Source organism: Cetorhinus maximus, chromosome 10 (genome assembly GCF_964194155.1).
Source record: "Cetorhinus maximus chromosome 10, sCetMax3.hap1.1, whole genome shotgun sequence".
NCBI lineage: Eukaryota > Metazoa > Chordata > Chondrichthyes > Lamniformes > Cetorhinidae > Cetorhinus > Cetorhinus maximus.
In genome coordinates this window covers 80001140-80019717 of record NC_135888.1, presented here as the reverse complement: position 1 = coordinate 80019717, position 18578 = coordinate 80001140, and the positions used below count along the sequence as shown (strand labels likewise).

The following is an 18578-nucleotide window of genomic DNA, read 5'->3' as shown; positions in this document are numbered from 1 at the left end:
CTTTATAAAACATTGGTTCGACCTCAATTCTGGGCACTGTAATTAAAGAATGATGTGATGGATTTATAGATAGTGTAGAAAAGATTGATGAGAATGGTTCCAAGGATGAGGGGTTTCAATATCTGAATAGACTGGAGAAGCTCGGGTTATTCTCCTGAAAGAAGAGCAGTTTGAGAGTAAAGGTGTTCAAAATCATGAGACGTCAGCACAACGTAAATCGAAGGAAACTGTTCCCATTGGCAGAAAGGTCGAGAATCAGAGGATACATATTTGAAGTAATTAGCAGAAGAGCCAAAGATGGCATGAGGATTCTCACAGAGCTGGCGGTTACAATCTGGAATGCACTCCCTGAGAGTGTGTTGGAGGCCGATTAAATCGTGGCTTTTAAAAGGAAATTGGGTAAGCACCTGAAGGAGAAAAAAATACAGGGTTACGGGAAGACCAATGGGGAGTTGGACTAGCTAAATGGCTCTTGCAACAAGCTAGCACAAACTCGAAGAGCTGGATGGTCTCCTTTGCTGCTGAACCATTCTGATTCTATGCTACCATTCTATGATTCTGTATTAAGAGGAATAGACAGGATATATATAAACTAGTTTTGCTGGCAGGTGTGTCTAAGGCTACAGGGAATAGTCTAAACATTAGAACCAGGCCTTTCAGGAGTAAAATGCATCCATGCTAATCATCTTAACTATTTCCTATAGTAGCAATTTCCATGTTCAACCACTCTCTGGGTAATCTAGTTCCAAAACTTCTCAATAGTTCATTCCTCCTGAATTCCCCTTTAGATTTATTTTCTTTCTTAAGCTAACCTTAAGGATTTATTACAATGCATGAATGAACACAAAGACTTCAAATCAAGATCTGCCGTAACATCCTGGTAACATGGCTGAATTTGTCAGAAGAATGCATTGTTGCAAAGAGTCCTCTCAGCAAAGCTCTGCTATAAGTAAGTGGTTGCATGTGATAACTGCCCTTCGAGGCAGGTAAACAACACATTTAAACCCATATTCTGCCACATTGCAGTGCAAGCTATCGCATGGACCTGCAAGTGGCTGGGCTGACTTCAAGTGAATTGTTTTCAGCCTACTTGGTAGATAATCTTACCTTGTTTACCATGCTCCGACTCTGAACAAAGTGCCCACTGAGTCCTCCACCTCCACAACAAATATCTGGAACTGACACCAACAAAAGAGACGAGCAAGAAAGAAGGTACTGTGGAATCTGGTGCGTACTACTTGGCCAATTACAGATGTTGCTCTAGCAGTGTCAAAAGCAGCCAATCTGGCGCGTAGGTCATTCCAATTGGCAAACTACTCAGCCAATGGCCGCTGTTGCCTGGCAAGTCTCCAAAGAAGCCGATCAGCAGTGGCAATGGGAGGAGGACTGGCAGGAGAACAAAACCTATACTGGATTCTGGACATGTGATATGAAGCAAACGATTAGAGAGAGGGAGAAGTGAATGTCAGGAAAACACTGAAACAGTTGGAATTCTGCCCAAAGTCAGAAAAGTCTCATCCTTGTCTTTATAAAATTCTAAGACTTTTCAATCACTGAGACTTTTTTGGAAATTTCCATAACTTTTCCAAGCCTGGAAAAGTCATTTACAAATTCCATGACTCCCAGGTTTTCCATGATCTGCAGGAACCCTGTGGAGAGAGATGTGGAGTTAATGTTTCAGGTCGATGATCTTTCAGCCAAAATCTTTGAAGCTCTTTCCACTAACTTATAATAGTGTCCCAAGAAGCACTGCATAGTAAAGACCTCCACACAATCTCTCGCTCACCTCACATACCAACAGGCAAAATAGAGCGCTGAAAATCCATGAACTGTTCAGAAACAGTGCTAGTTTTTTTTGTCAATTGACAACGAATGGTTGAGAAATATAGCCACACGATCTCTCTCTGAAGTAGAGGTAAGCTTCTTAGAAGAACTCAATTCATTGTCAATAATCTAGTAATCAGACTGGTACCCAGTTCTACCACTAAGTAGTTATAATTTAAGTTATCTGTACACTGCTATGGAGACCACAACTACAACCTGTTGTACATATATCCCGGCAATTTTACTTTCCAAATACCGTTGATCCAAATATTCTCCCCAGCTCATTGACAGTCAATGCTGCTTGGCCCTCGATTATATATGGTGGTTTTGGTACCCAGCTATCTTGTGCTTGGTTCAAGGCATTACTTTTTTCTCTGGCCTCTTATCTGGGTCTCTAAAGTTCTATTAAGGTCTCCTTTGGGTCTCATTCTGCTTAAATTTCTGCTCAAGTTTTTTTGACCATTTGTTTCACTTTAACATTTGGAGCCAATAAAACATTTGACCATTGAAGATGTTGGCCATAATTTCTGATGGCGTCACCTCTCAGCTGCTTCTAACCGGGGCATATTACAAGTAGAGTTAAAAAATATAGTTTAGAGTGAGCATTATCGTCACAACCATTGAAAACTCTAGTTTATAGTCAGTTGGCTTTTGTTAATTAGAAAAAGTCTAAAGTGGGGATTTCCTGGGATTCTTACAGTGGGACATCATTTCCTCCATTCAGATCCTAGAAAAGAGAAATTGAGCAGAGAATCATTGAAAAAATGCATATATAAGCTTTTCATTCTGGGATATGGCAAACTTCTAGTCAAGGAATATTCTACAGGGTATAAGAACACAGAGACCTGAGAGTTCCCATATGTGGATCTCTGAAGCTGTCAGGGCAAGTTATAAAAAGCCATAGAGGATAAATGTCTTTATAGAGAGAGACATAGAGCACAAGACCAAGGAAGTTATGCTAATTTGAATGAATCTGTCCAATAATGGGTATCACACTTAAGGAGGGCTATCAAATCCTTAAGGGATGAAGAGATGTGACAGAACGATACCACGGATGAAAGACTTTAGTTATTGAGACACTACAGAAGGTGGGATCATTTTCCTTAGATCAAATGTTAAGGGGAGATTTAATAGAGGTTTTCAAAATTATGAGGGGTTTTGCAATAATAAACAAAGAAAATTCTAGACCTGCAAAACTGTTATCAATCAGCCAAAATCACTGGCAAAAACCATGCACTGAGGAACCATGATCACTTATCATCCTTTAGAAAAACTTGGTTTTAAATAGCGTCTTTAAAAAGAGTAAAATATTCCAAGGCACTTTGCAGAAACAGAGCGCAAAAAAAATAGTTAAGGAGATATTAGGACAGGTGGCCAAAAGTTTCGTCAAAGAGGGGAGTTTAAAGGAGAGGGAGGTAGAGAAATAGAGGAGTTTAGGGAGGGAATTCCAGAGCTGAGGGCCTTGGCAGCTGAAAGCATGGCCAGCAATGGTTAAGCAATGAAAACCGGGGATGCTCAAGAGATTAACTGCATTAAAAGGCAAACACCCACATTTAAAGCAATTTTGAACAACAATGTAATCAAGGTTTCCATCCATTTCTGGGATTACGGTGTGTGCTGCCACTGCTGCTAAGATGGCCGCTGACATTTAAGATAGCCACTGACATCGTTCTGTGCATGTGCAGTGGTTCGTGCCTGCATGGAGCGATTGCTGACATCATTCCAAAGTGCACAGGGTGGAAAACTGCCAGTACTGATTTGCACACGCGCGGATGATGTCATTATGCATCATTGGCAAAACGTGAAGTCAGGTGCCTTTTCCATTCAGTGAATCAAAAGTGGTCATGTGACCTAATGGATAAGGTATTTGACTTTGGTATAACTCATGATGTTATCAAAGAATTGAAGGTTTGAGTCCTGCCATGGGCATTTACACAGAAATCTGGTTCGACTTCATAAAACCAAACTGCATTCCTACTCGTGAACTGAAAACACAGATTTTCCTACCAAAAACTGCAGGGCTCTTTAGTAAAACAGAATTTTCGTGCTGCTTTTGAGATTTATTTCTCACTCATCTTTGTATTTTGTTTAGTTTCTAGCAAATAAACAAAATCTAATTCATCCCGATAAATTATTAATGATTAGGGTGTCAGTCGTGCCACAGTTGGCAGCACTCTTGCCTTCACGTCACAAAAACAGATTGTTTTGTGTTAACACAGTGTTATTTGTTTTTCTTGACTGTGAACAATTGAGCAGCATCATCTTTCTTACTGGCAGCTGCTGAACTGTCACTGGCAGTGACTTTCACTCAAACACAGCAATACGCCACCTAGTGGTTGCATTGGCGTTAGGTGCAGCCTTCTGGGATAATTCATCTCCATGCTCTAACACAATATTGGTCCATAGGAATGCATTCTTGTCTTCTAATATCATCAAGGTGCTTTAATCTCCACTTGATTATCTAACTGCTCCACATCAGGAAGTTGGTTGGTTAAGGGTTTACTTCTGAAAACCAATCTCTTTTCTAACCCTAAGACTTCAATGAACTTAATATTTACTTTTAGGGTATTTTAATAATTACTTTTGAACATCAGATCCTGAAGTAACTGTTGCAAGATGTGACACAAAGTTTTCAGCAAGTACAAAGGCAGAAAAGGCCACTGCTCTCCATTCTTCTGTAATGATTACATCTGATTTTCTTCTGTCTTTCCTCTGCTCTGCCAAATACATGTGCCATCTTCTAGGACAGCTGGTTTATAATGCAGTGATGACAACAGCATGGGTTCAATTCCCGTACCGGCTGAGATCACCCATGAAGGCCTCACCTTCTCAACCTCACCTGAGGGGTGGTGACCCTCAGGTTAAACTCACCACCAGTCGTCTCTCTCTAATGAGAGAGCAGCCTATGGTCTTCTGGAACTACAGTGACTTTCTAAGTGCCATCCTCTGTTATTTAAAATCAGCTCAGCTACAGAAGATACATGGTGAGTGGACTCAGGGGAAATTAACTTGTGTGGGAAACTCCCGTGTTAGTTTGAGAATATAGGGGGCTCTTCATTAGAACATTAGATTTAAAAAATACAGAAATACAGATTGGAAAATGTTGAGGAAAATTTCATTGGTTGCATTTTGCTCATTTGAACACAAAATACTTCCAAGGTCCCTGAAACTGACAAAAACCGAGAGCCTTGCTTGATGGGGAACTGGGAGCTTGTGCCAAACTTTTGAAAATCATCATTTAAATTAATATACCAGTTTTCGTATCAGCTTAGCTGGTTTGATTGCATGTTTGCCCTCCTCTGTCTGTCCCAACAGGTATTAAATACTTTGTAACATTATTCAAAGAAGCATGGAGTTCTCCTATGTCCTGGCTAACAATTCTCTCAACCATAAAACAGAACTGGTCATTCATCTCACAGCTATCTGTAAGATCTTGCCATGCTACATTTGCCTACTCAGCAAGTCACTAAACTTTCAAAGTAATTTATTGTCTGTGAAACTTCTTTTACATATCAATGTGAACTTATTATTCTTAATAATTACATAGGAACTGAAATAGGAATGTACATAACTGGAAATGACCAAAGTGAGCCAGGCATTAAGATTTTAATTCTTAGGCACATGAAGACTTGTGGCTATGTTCTCCGGACAGCACAATGTAAGTAATTGTTTAAAAATTACCACATGCCAGTTCCCTTTAGAGAGTTTAAGTATTTCCCCTTCCCCCGAGTACACTTCATTGACTCAACACTGTGCTGTGATTGGATGCTTCAATCTGGCTTCCTGCCAGCTCCTCCTTATCCACAGAACAAATTTGATGGCTTGAGGTGCCAAGAGAAGTAGAAAACAGAGTCACCAGCCATGTAAAAGGTCATCCTTAGATGTCTCGTTTTAATAATGGTAACTATTTGATTTTTTAAATTATTTTGTTAAATTTGACTAGCTATAAGTCTTACACATATAACTTCCTGTTTACATTATTATTGACAGCTTTCAAACATATTAAAGGCTTTTTGCTCATGTTTATTTATATTAATGTATCTCCTTAAGTATTTTTGTGGGAGGTCAAGTCAAACTCAATTTTCCAGAGTACATTTGATTTACAGATTTTATGCTTTGATCTTTTATTAAAAATATTAACTTAATACTTAATACAAAACAATGCCCCAGCATACAGTATTGAACCATGAAACTTAAATCATTCCCAATGCTTCATTCTCATGATGGAGCAGCAACCTGTTGCCCTGAGGGTTGCCTACTTGATTTAGAAAATTTTCTTTGGATTTGAGCCTTGGTTTGGACTGATCCCTAAAGGTCTGGCATGTTCCCATTCCTGTAATCTCCTCAGCCCTACAACCCTCCGGGGTATGTGCAGTCCTCCAATTCCTGCCTCTTCAGCATCCCCAATTTTAATCATTCTACTATGCCTTCAGTTGCCTAGGCCCTAAGGTCTGGAACCTCCTCCCTATACCTTTCTGCCTCTCCCTTGCTTTTCTCCTTTAAGACCTAGCTCTTTGACCTATCCCCTTATGTGGCTGTGTCACATCTTGTTTAATAATGTCTCCGTGAAACACCTTAGATCATTTTATTACATTAAAGACACCATATAAGGAGTCAGCATGCGTACCCATTCAAATAATACAGCCATCTTACCGACTGACATTAGATGATTTTGACAGGATTGAACTTTATCCTGTTATGGAGTTTGACTGCTCATAAATTTGCATATATCAGCCTTCCCCTTATCAACACAAAATCATTTCCCGAAACAGAACCAGTCCAAAATATCTAGTCTCCTTCTCCCTTCCCCTGACCTCAGCATCACCATTACCAATCCCACCAATATGAAATTGAATGGTGACACGACACAACATACTTAATAAATTACAGGATATTTCTTGAAAGAGTTTCCTCTTAAATAGCTCTGGAATTCCTTAAACACTATAACATACTTCAATAATCTTTTTGAAGTTTGCAGTTAACAGTCTCACTACTGATACTAAATCACATACTTCACCATGACTGTTATTTTTTATTGCAGCTTTATTCACTCAACAACCACCACCCCACCACTCTGTTCAACAGAACTGCAAAGCATTATTCAACAGCTGAATTTCTTTCCCTTCTCTTCTCCTTTAAGCCTCATGCTTTGTATCCCAACACAATCCGATCAAAGGCATAGCCATGTCAGTGACTTCATACCGTGTGGATTAACACAGCAATTTAGTTTCATAATTCCTTGCAATCAATATCATGATGTTGTTGTTAACTTTCTGTTGATAATTAACAGGGATCAGAAATAGCAGACTACAAACTGGACTGAGGGGCAAGGCATATTCACAACTTAGAACGGGTGGCAAAGTGGTTAAGAAGTGGCAGGAAGATTTTGCAGCTAAGAATATGCTTCTGAAGCTGGGGGTGGAGGGTCATGGAGGTGAGGACAGGGAATTTTATGCCCAAGATCGAACAACTGAAAAGCTGGAGGTGTTCAAGGCTAAGAATAGGACACCTTAAGGTGGAAAGAGGGATAACGAAGCAACTAAGAAGTTGGAACAAGAAGCATTCACAATTGAGAACAGATGCAAAATTTGCTTCAAGGGCATTGGGCTAGCCAGCAAGTGAAATTTCTTGAGACGACTTTTTTAAATCTTTGTTCTCTCTCTCTCTTTCTGAAAAGTGAAGGAGACTCAATAAGATAATAATTGCAGTGTCACATGACACCTCTGAATACATGATCTGTATGCAGTCAGATGCAAGGTGCAAAACTACTATCACAGTGTCATCTACAAGCATCACAGATTGAAGGATGTATAAGAAATGTGGGCTTGAATGGTGACACGACATAACATATTTAATAATCTGTAGTTAATATAATTAGAGACAGGTAATTTGCACGTTAAGTCAATTCATTGAAACTAATAACATTCTAGTTTGTGCTTTGTATCTAATTACAAGGGAACACATACATAAATCTCGAGATAAAGAAACAATATGAAGTCAAATAACATTTGCAAAATGTTGAACAAATGTTTCAATGAAAGTTTTTGTCAGATGTTAAAGGATAACTGCTTAGCAGAGTCCATTTTACCTAAAGTTTTACTTACACTTCCTTCATAATCAGAAAGGAATAAATAGGATTTGAAGTTTCCCAACTATAAGCTGTTTTCTCTAAATCGACTTTGCTAAAATTATATTTTTAGTATGCATCATGTGAAGCAAGGCAACTGACAATGATACTTATTCTAAAATGTGGTTGCTTATGATAGTAATTGAGAATGTTGCTGGTTATATCTTGGCTGGAAAAATCTTAATGACAAACAACTTCCAGAGCAGGGGAAATAAGAGTAACAACCTTGTGTTGTATAAGGTCAGTCAGATAATAAATATACTGTACAGTCAACATGAATTCCATTTCAATGCATACTGAAATCTTTTCAAGACTGATACTAGCTAGCTAAGGACTATGGTCTGCAACTGGTTTCAAATTCCAAACCCCACCTCACATTTGCTCAGGCAGTCCGTTGGCACTCTTGGCCAGACTAGTGTTCTCCTTTACTGGCTCGCCATATGGCAATGGTTGTAGAGATGTCAACAACTGCCCAAAGGCCTGCAAAGAGTGTAAAAAAAATTTTGGAAAACAGATTTAGCTGCAGATACAACTTTATGTTGTGATGCGTTCACATGAGTTGTATATGTCATCCTAAGTCCTTGGTTAATTTTTTTTCTAATTATTTCTATGTTGTCAATTTAGCCGAAGGAAGATCAGTCCAGCTCTTTCATCAGGCATGCAAGGTAACTGAGTGAAATTTTTAATGAAATAATATATCAACCAACAAAAATCATGAAACCGATTAGAACTGAAGTTGTATCTTTCTGCAAGGTAGTCTACTCATAGGCAATTTTTCAGCTATATGTTGGCCACTATTTGAGTTCTCTTCTGTTAGGTGTGTTAAAAAAAAAGGACTGGAGAAAGACAAATCCAAAGCAGGATGTAGTGTGAACAAAACAATCATGTACATTACCTACGCAAATGTCTCAAGTTAAGTGAGCAAACTGTTGCTTTAAAAGATCCATTTTGAACTTGAAGATATGAAACAAAACTAAAAATGATTAAGTTGTTGACAAATCAAATAAAACCACGCAATAGCCATGGGGAAATAAGAAATGTATACAGATATGAAGTAAAGCTTTAAGAGTCGAGGACAAAATGCAAGGAAACTAAATAAGGAAATAATGTAAACTTTCTTTCCGCTGTTTTAATAACACTCATTTGTATAGTGTCTTAACTCAAGGTATGTTATATCCCAAACATCAAATGTCCTAAGCTGAAATAAATCTAACCACAATGAGACTTCTTTAAATTTCTACTTATATGATATGGTCTTATAGAGAAGTGTTTATTATAAACTGTATTTCACCATATTGCAGAAATGATTCTGAATGTGAAGGAGCTTAGAGGCCATATGTGAAAAACCAAGAGGTGCAGGAGAGAAAAAGATTTGAGTTTAAAAAAAAGCTGAGAGACAGGGCAATGAGGAAGAAATGAAATGAGGAGAAAAAGAAAACTTACTATTCATTTCATTCTATACATTGACAAGTGGAAGCATATTTTGTGAAAATTGGGAAAAAAACATTAAAGTCATCCTACTTTAGACCATGGAAATACAGCTGTAACTGAAATAGACAAGGTGAAAATGAAAACCTCACAATCCTCCGATTATGTGACATTATGTTACCACATGGCTTTTCTGAACCAGTCTTTCTATAATTTGGTTGCACACTATATGGTCCATGGTACTTGCAACAAGTTAAACTTCATCCCCTCAAATTATATGGCAAATTAATGTAGCACAACTGCATCCTTGTACTTATGAAGTACCAAAAACATTATGAAAAATCAAGTTTCAAAATCTATTCTGTTTCAGTCTTTGTAAAAATTCCCACCTGTTTACATTTGATTTCCAAGGATATCTATATCACGGGTTATATTACTGTTATCATGACTTGGCCACACAGCATCTTTATTTTTGATGTTATTAAAGGACTGTCTTTTTTCACAATTACTGGGACTTTAAAATGTGGTTCAATCTAAAAACAGCGGAGATGTTATTATTGGACACAATTTTGCTACTATAAACTTTTGGAAAAGCAGAGGAATGTAGCCTTTGCAACAAGACATTAAAGATTTAGTAATATACCGTTTATTTCCACCAACAGTGCTCCGACCTATTGGCTGAAATTAAGTCAGAGGTTGTTAAATGCAGAGATCACGGATTATTTTTAAGTGAATATAATCACTCACCTTTGTTGATGGGTTCAGTTTTACCATTACTTTATCAATCAATGCATTAACTTGTCACCACCGGCTCCTCACCAGACCACAGGATTCTGCTCTTACCATTTAAATTTTAGAAGCTAAATGCTTATAAGCAAAGTTAAAAGGTTTCAGGGACAAATGCAGTTTAATTTGATATGGGCCTATGCTAAAAATATCACAATCATAGAATGTAAATGCTGTATTGTAAATAGAAATTCACAATTATACTTCCTTTTTCATTTGTAAACCATAATAAATGTAATTTGGGTGGCAGAAAACCAGTCACCAGCCACCCAATATCCTCTCTTTTTAGTACAACTGTCTGCTTTGGCAAAGCTTTGGTTATGTTCAAAACATTTCCCCCATTCCCTATGAACCTGCAAAGCAAAACAATGAAAGCATCACCCATGGATCTTGGTACAGCTGAAACTCTACAATTCCTAGCAAGCAAGTACACCTATGCTAAGGAGCACAGGGAAGAAACACCATCACTGGAGATGGAAGGCTGATAGGGGCAAAGACAGAAGATAGGAGAAAAAGAGAGGTTGAATAGAAAATAGACAGTCATAAAAACTGTCGAAAAGCCAAATATAATGCCGGACTTTATTTTGAACAGCAAATTTCAAATGTTGGCAGCTTTGGAAAATGAGTTCTGCTACCACATGTGACAAAACAGAACAATGTTTAAAAGGATAATATAGCCCTTATATGGAAATATGACTATACAGTCAGGAAATCTGGTAAAATACTGTCCACTCAACAAAAACAAAATCATACCTTAAAACAGATCAAAAGTAGTGACTTAGAAAACGTCATAAGGCTTTCTGAGTTTCTAACCTAGATTGATGTTGCATTACTCAAATTTGACTAAAATGAGGTTCAAGCTCACAGCCAGGACTGAGCAGAAGCTAAACCTAGCTGAAACACTATAGCCAATCCAATATTCAATAAGAGCTTAATTTACACTGATACATTTCATTGAAAGAAAAGCTTGTGTAGAAAGATTTAATTGCATCATATTTTTGAATAAAGCATCAGAAGTAATGGTTATCCATAAAGTCATCTGAGAGAATCTTAAAACCAAATGATGTTTTCCAAGTCCAGGGAGAGCTGCAGTTGTAATAGTTTTTTTTTATTAAGCAATTCTTAAAGAAGTTAGAGGTCACTCACCTGTACAGAATGAATGGTTAGATCACACAGCGAGCACAAGTAGGGGAATACTGCTGGCAAGAAACCATGGTAATCGTTTATGTTGTTCAATGAAGGAGATCCTCGTTTTCTCTCAAAGAGAGACCTTTCATGTGTACGAGGAGAAGGAAGACGAGCAGCTCTTCCATAATCAGAATCAAATTTATTGAAATTGTGTGAAGGATCAGAGAGGTGCATATCCTCTCCGGAGAAATCATCATTGCCTCTTAATCGTTCACGTTCATAGTCCTTCCGGTCATATCTAGAACTTGACTCTCGAGAAGAATGACCGTGGCTATATTCAATCACTGAGTCAAGACTGGAGTCACGACTTCCGTAATTACGTTTCCTAAAGTGTCTTTCTTCCTCCCAGTCATCATGGGAGGCTCTGTAGGAACGGTCATGTCGTAAAGAACCATCACCTCTGTTGTATTTTGAAGCTGTTCCTTCATTAGCTCGTCTCCTCTTTATCTCCGTAAGAATCTCTGGCAAGGATTCAGGTGTAAGCTTATCTTCAGGGTAGTGGCTCAGTTCATCCAAATCTCTGGATGAAAGACCAAATGCAGCTAGAATATTACTGGCCCTGTCTGCATCAATCTGTTTCTGAACAGCATGAGATTGTTGATTCTGATTTCTAACTCCAAACAAGGAAGGCAAGCTACTGCTAGCAGTATCGCTGTATCGTGAGGGCCCACCAGCTGAAGACATCAAACCTTTAGATCTCTGTCCCACACCTTGCGGGCCAAAGTTCTGCCCCTGTCCCATACCTTGCGGACCAAAGTTCTGACCTGGTCCCGCACCTTGTAAGCCAAAGTTCTGACCCTGTCCTGCACCATGAAGGCCATAATTCTGGCCCTGTCCAGAATTTATTAAGCCAGCCAAGTGTGGATTCTGGCACAATGTCCCAAGAGCTGCTTGGATATTCAGAGGTGGACCTGCAGCAAGACCTCCAGCATCTGCATCATGAAAACGACTCTTCCTCTTAGTACGCATTTGATTGCTCTGGCCTCTGCCAAAACTTGCCATTTTGGCACAAGAGAATGTCTATTTCAATACCGGTCAAAGCAGGCTAGAAGTTCTTTCTTGGTTAGTAGAAGTTCTAAAAAAGTTGTTTCACTGTCTAACTTGGTCTAAAAGATGGACGATTTCATAAACTACAGGGATGTAATTTCTCCAAGAATTTTTGTCAGGCTGAAAGTTAAAAGAAAAACATTAGATCCAAGAATACGAAAGAATCGCAAGGATAGAGATTAGAGTCAGCTTCAAGTTCTGAAATTCAAAAATGATCTGTAGAAAGGTAAGTAGCTTAAAATAGGATTCAGTGCAATATTTATACAGCTGTATGGCTGAAATGTATGGTGTAACCCATTTTTCTGCCCTTGAAATCAAACTCTAAAAATAATTCTACAAAACTTACCTTAATAAAGGTATTTTGCAAATATGCAATCAAGGACAGAACAGTATGAACAAAATTATATGCATTGTGCATATAACACAATGGTGTACAAGCACCATTAATACATTAAATGTAAGTCTTTCTAGGTGTAGAAATAAAAGGCTTTAAATGTTCCACCTAGGATATTTCTAGAAGAAAATATGATTGCAGTCTACATTTTTTTTTATTCCCAGTGCTTTCAACAGCCACATGAATCACGTTAAGACTCTACCCTTTTGAAATGTGTCATTCTGGACCAACAGTATTGGTCACCAAGCATGTGAAGTACATCACCGTAGTAATTTGATGCAAAAAAGGTTGTAGGTAACACTTCAACACTGGCATACATTGCTCAGTCAATTTAAAAGCATAGATCTGCAAAATACACAAACTTCAACAAATGCAAAGTAAGCTAATTTTTGATGACAATACATAATTTATCCTTACTAAATGTGCAGGCCAGGTTTGTTCAGAAATAAATTCATTATTTCAGGGTTTTTCACAGCACTTCAACTCAGAGGTGGTTGCTGGTTTTGTTTGTTTCTTCAAAAGATTGGGTAGATGCATAATAATTTATACTAAGAGAAAATAAGCAGTTACACATGAATAGACCAGCGACAAAAAGGCAGAAATAAATATTCCAATGGCTTTACAGTGCTCTCATTGTAGAGAACATTCATTTTGAGCAGCAAAATTGGTTACTTCAAAGCAGTTTTAAGGTTCACCACCTTGTTCTAATCTCCAAAATGTAAGTTACCAGCCGTCATAGTCACAGAAGAAAACAGTTTTCACAATTTGACCAGTTGGGCTTTCAAAACAAAATCTAGTATTTATGTGACAAGAAGCATGATAGCATTCATGAGAGCTGGGTAATCTCTGGAAAAGCTGGTGAGATTTTTATTAAAATATAACAAAGGAATTGTACACTGGAACAATGAACATGAAGCAAGTGATCAGAAAATGTTCAACAAGAGTTGAAAAGAGAATTCATAGTGTGGAGTATTAAGTCAAATGTGAAAATGCTATCAACAAGACTAACAGCAGCAGAATGTATCAGAAGGATACAAAGTTCTTCTAACTTTACATGCACATTGGTGATGCAAAGTTTAGGATATTTTGTGCAACACTGGGCACACTACATTCAAGGGAATACTGATGTGCTGGAAAGGATTCAGGAAAAGAGTAATGAGCATAATTCCAGGACACTGGAATCTGAATTATAAAGAAAGATTCAAATACTTGTTTTCACTGAAAAGATAAAACAAAATCCATTTTTTAAAATGCATACAGGAATGAAAGATGAGATGCAAGTAGGATATTTAACTTGAACCATGAGCATATGTATATAAATAATGTCTTGAGCAAGATATGATATTAGAAAGGTTTGTTTCCTCCTTGCAGAGGTGTGGAAATGTGGTATTAACCCCCAGTTAAGTAGATAATGCTGTTTTGATTTTTTTTTTAAAAAGCAAGTACAGATGGAGCGAATCAAATACGCAGTGGAACATGGCTCTAGCAGGTCAGAAGCTGTCATGCTTAAAAATACTCCAGCACGTATATTGCACAATGGATGGTTACACAAGTAGCCTGGAGCTCATCTTGATATACTTTTGAGGTTAAGGAGAAAATTCGAAAACTTTTCCTCAGGAGATTAAGTTAGTCAGGTGGAGTACATGATACAATGTTAATAAAAGGAGCATGCTTGACGATACCCTTCATTGTTCCATGCTTTATAATCTTATAATGGCCGTTGATGTGCTAAAGGTGCTTTTACATCAGGACTCTTTAGTTTGGATTGGGGAGGAGCAGCCTTTGTGCCTGCTCTTTGCATTTACACTGCAAAAATCAGCTCTCTTATCCCAGCATTTGAATCTCCTACAATCCAAATTATACAAATATGATTATAAAAAATGCCAAAAGGGAACACAGTACTGCGTATTCTAAGTGATCTGACTGGAGGAATATGCATTTTATAATTGACTGAACAAGTGTGTTCCTTTCTTAAAGATTGCACAATAAGTTTCCTGTTAACTCAAATTATAGAAATTGCTGTTTGTAGCAATATTCAGTGCTTCATCAGGAGCTGAAATGTTTCTTCCTCATCTTTAAATTAAATTGAGCTTATTTCAACACCTTGATGTTACAAATTGTCTGCTACATTGCCTATAAAATAGTGATTGCATTTCGAAAGTAATCTATTGGTGGAAAAATACTTTGCTTACCTTAGGGTACAGGAAAAGAAAAATAAAAGAAATACTTGCATTTATATAACAACTTTCACAACCTGAGGATTTCCCAAGCCACTTTTTTGTTGAAATAAGTACTTTTGAGTTGTAGCCACTGTTGTAGGAAACATGACAACCAATTTACACACAATAAGGTAATGACCAGTGTTTTTAATGTTGATTGAGGCATAAGTACGAGCCAGGCCTTCAGGGAAAATTTCCCTATTTCTCGAAGTAGAGGCATCAGAACTTTTATGTCCACCTGAGCGGGCAGATGGGGCCACAGTTCAACATCACACCCAAAAGACAACACCTCTGATACCATCTCACTCCCTCAGCACTGCACTGAAGTGTCAGTCTGGATTTTTGAGCCCAAGTCTCTGGATTGAGACTTGAACCCATAAACTTTTGACTCAGGTGGTGAGGGTGCAACCCACTGAGCCACAACTGACACCTTTAGCTTTGATAAAAGCACAATTTTTAAAATTATTTCTGCAGTTAAATTTGTCTCAACCAAGCAAGCATGCTGCAATTAATCTGACCCTTAACTTACAAGTTTTAGTAATTTTGGTTAAATATATGACCAAAAAAACAACCACTCCTCATTCAAAAATAATATAAGGGAAGCAAAAACTATGGAGGTGAATTTGCCCAGAGCTACTACCACTTTGCTACCATAACTTCTGCCAAAGGTATGGCTGGCTGCAAAGTGAAAGAGGCTCCAAGGAAATTCATCCCATCGTGCAATAAATACATAACGCTACAATTTTGAACTCTGAGACAAGTTTAAATTCAGCATTGAATTAAAAGCTCTTTCTTTATCATTTGTAAGAAAAAATAAGTGAATCAATGTGAGCTGTCTCAACTCAAATTCAAAAGGCTGCAGACTTACACAGTAGCAAGCATTCGCAGTGACTTGGAGGACCTTATGTACACAATGGGTCCCAAAATGGTTTCATTTCCCAGCTTAATCGGCACAAATTTCTGCCACTTTGAAGAGTGATTGCTATCTTGAGTAAAAGTTGGAATTCCATTTATCTTGGTACAATGTGAACTCTCAAACAACACATTACAATTACATTAAAAAACTGCATTAAAAGTACATTTGGATCAGAGCAATGCTTGAGAGGATGTGGGAGGGTTTAGCAAAACTCAGCAGACCCACGCAGCTTGCAGAACCAGTGAATGCCTACCAATATGGGTGAAGTGTTGCAGTCAATACTTGAACAAATAGAAAGGAAAATACTGCAGATGCTGAAGTCTGAAATAAAAACAGAAAGAATTGGAAACACACAGCAGGTCAATTAGCATCCGTGGAGAGAACAGATAACATTTCAGGTGTGTACCCTTCTGGAGAACTGAAAAAGAAGATGACAAGCATATTAATACGGTCAGAAAGGGGGAGGAATATATATAAAAATGACAAACAGAGAAGGAACAGAGTGCACTGAGAACCGATTAACTCCCAGTCAAGTAATTGACCAAAGCACCAAAGAAATAAAAAAAGAAAAAAAGCACATGTAAATGGTTAAGGAAGTGAGACGCTTAAGGAAAGTGCGAGAAAATGGGAGATATTGAAAAATCAAGGAGCTAGTTATGAAATTACAAGAAGTTTGAAAATGAGAATATAAAATCTGAAGTTACTGAAATCAATTCTCAGGCCAGAGACTTAGAGAGTGCATGGTATAAAGAGATTATTGTTTGGAACAGGACAGCAGGTCAATGATAGAGGTAAGAGTGGAAATGAGCGGATCGGTTTAAGTGATGAGCCTTAGCCAGTTCAGAGTCACACAGATAAATGGAGGTACTTGGCAAAGTGATCAACTAGTCTACATTTGTCTCTCCAATGCAGAGGAGACCACACCATGAACAGTAAATACTGCATACAAGTTTAGAAGAAATACATGTAAACTACTATCCCACAGAAGGTATTTCTGGGGCCCAGACAACCATGTATAAAGTGGTAAATGGGCAGGTGTTGCATCTCCTAAATTTGTACAGGGAGGTGCTAGGGCAAAGGAGCAAGTATTTTTCAGAGGGAACAGTTCCCCTGAAAAGTGGAAAGATGATAGATTTTGCGCTTGATCATGTTGTAGGTGGCAGATGATGTTCTGGTAAATATAGAGACAGCTGGAGTGGAACATGAGAATTAGGAGACTGTCTCTTGGTTCCGAGAGGACAAAAGCAGCAGGCAGAAGAACAAAAAAATGAGGTTGACCTGATCCAGGACAATGTTGACCAGTGCATAGGATGAAAATTAAGAATTTCTGGTGCAAAAGGTTAATTAGCAAAGCAGATGTATTGAAACGGAGAAGGAAATGAAATTGCTACAGGAGGCAGGGTAGGAAGAAGCATATTCCACATAGATGTGGAAGTCAGTGTGTCTGTGTAAGAGATTTATGGAAAGCCCACTGCCATTGATAAAGAGAAATCCAGGGGGGACAGAGAGAATATAGGAAATGTAACATGAGGGTGAGGGATGAGCGGAAATTGGAAGCACAGTTAATAAAATTCTCAAGATCAAAGTGACAGCAGAAGCAACATCAACAGTCATCAGCATAATGGAAGTGATGATCTGGAAGTGGGCCTGCAACAAAATATACCTACAAAAGAATGGCATATGCTAGAACCCATGCTGCACTCACAACTGCACTTTATCTGGAAGTGAGTGAAGTTAAAAGAGAAGCTGCTCAAGGTGAGAAAGAGTTCTGCCATGTGGAGGGTGGCAGATGGGGGCTTTTTGGGACACAAAACAAGGAAGGGTCCTGCTGGCAATGCTGATGAGGGATGGAGATGTTGTGACCGTAGGTCCGCAGTGAAAAATATAATAGGGACTAAAGAATCTGACATCAGTGAAATAGCAACTGGTAACAATGTTGGCATGGATGTGGGGAAAAAATAACAGTATCTTTTTAGAAGGCATTGAAAAATTACCACAGCCTCTGACAATGCATGCAAATCGGGCAACTTTGCATCATAAGGATCAGACTGTTTATGGTAATTGCTTTTTAAGGCAGAGCACAGCTCATTTGGTTATAGTCTGTAACATAATAAAAATAAATTGACTAGTGTTTAATTGGAGGAGACAAGTTCAATTGCGGCATTCCAAAGGGAATCAAGACAGTTATCTGAAAAGGGAGAATGTGCAGGGTTACGGGGAGAAGACGGAGGAAAGGCATGAAGTGAATTACTCATTTAGAGAGCTGATGTAGACATGATGGGCCAAATGGCATCCTTCTCTGCTGTAACAAATCTCTGAAATGGGGGTGAGGGGCACCATTGGGGGCAAAGGTCCTAGTTGAAGTTGAGTGCTAGCTTCATCTTATGCAGACCATCAGATGTTGCAACCATGTGAAAAGAAAGTGAACTGAAGTGAAAACAGACATCCCTTTCAAAGGAGCAGCTTTTTTTCCAACTGAACACCAATGTGTGTATTTAGAAGATTGATTAGTTACTAAAGTATATAGTTTGGAGACTATTTCTCAGGCACAAATGACTCCTAAAGCATTTAGTCACTGGATTTTCTTAAGGCGATCCATGGTAACATGCTGTAGTTGATCTCCTTAATTTGTAGTGCAATGATCTTGTT

At 38.2% G+C, this 18578-nt stretch overlaps 1 protein-coding gene across 2 annotated transcripts in view; it reads right to left on the bottom strand.

The window, feature by feature from the left end:
* Window positions 1-18578, bottom strand: part of LOC144685788 (matrin-3-like) — a 65664-nt gene that overhangs the window by 37596 nt on the left and 9490 nt on the right. The window contains exon 2 of one of the 2 annotated variants that reach the window (XM_078550662.1): window positions 11312-12520. In XM_078550662.1, the coding sequence (XP_078406788.1) occupies window positions 11312-12355 (1044 nt within the window). In that variant the 5' untranslated portion in view covers window positions 12356-12520. Of the gene's footprint in view, window positions 1-11311; window positions 12521-18578 lie in introns of those variants that run through there. The other variant, XM_078550663.1, reaches the window with a different exon arrangement.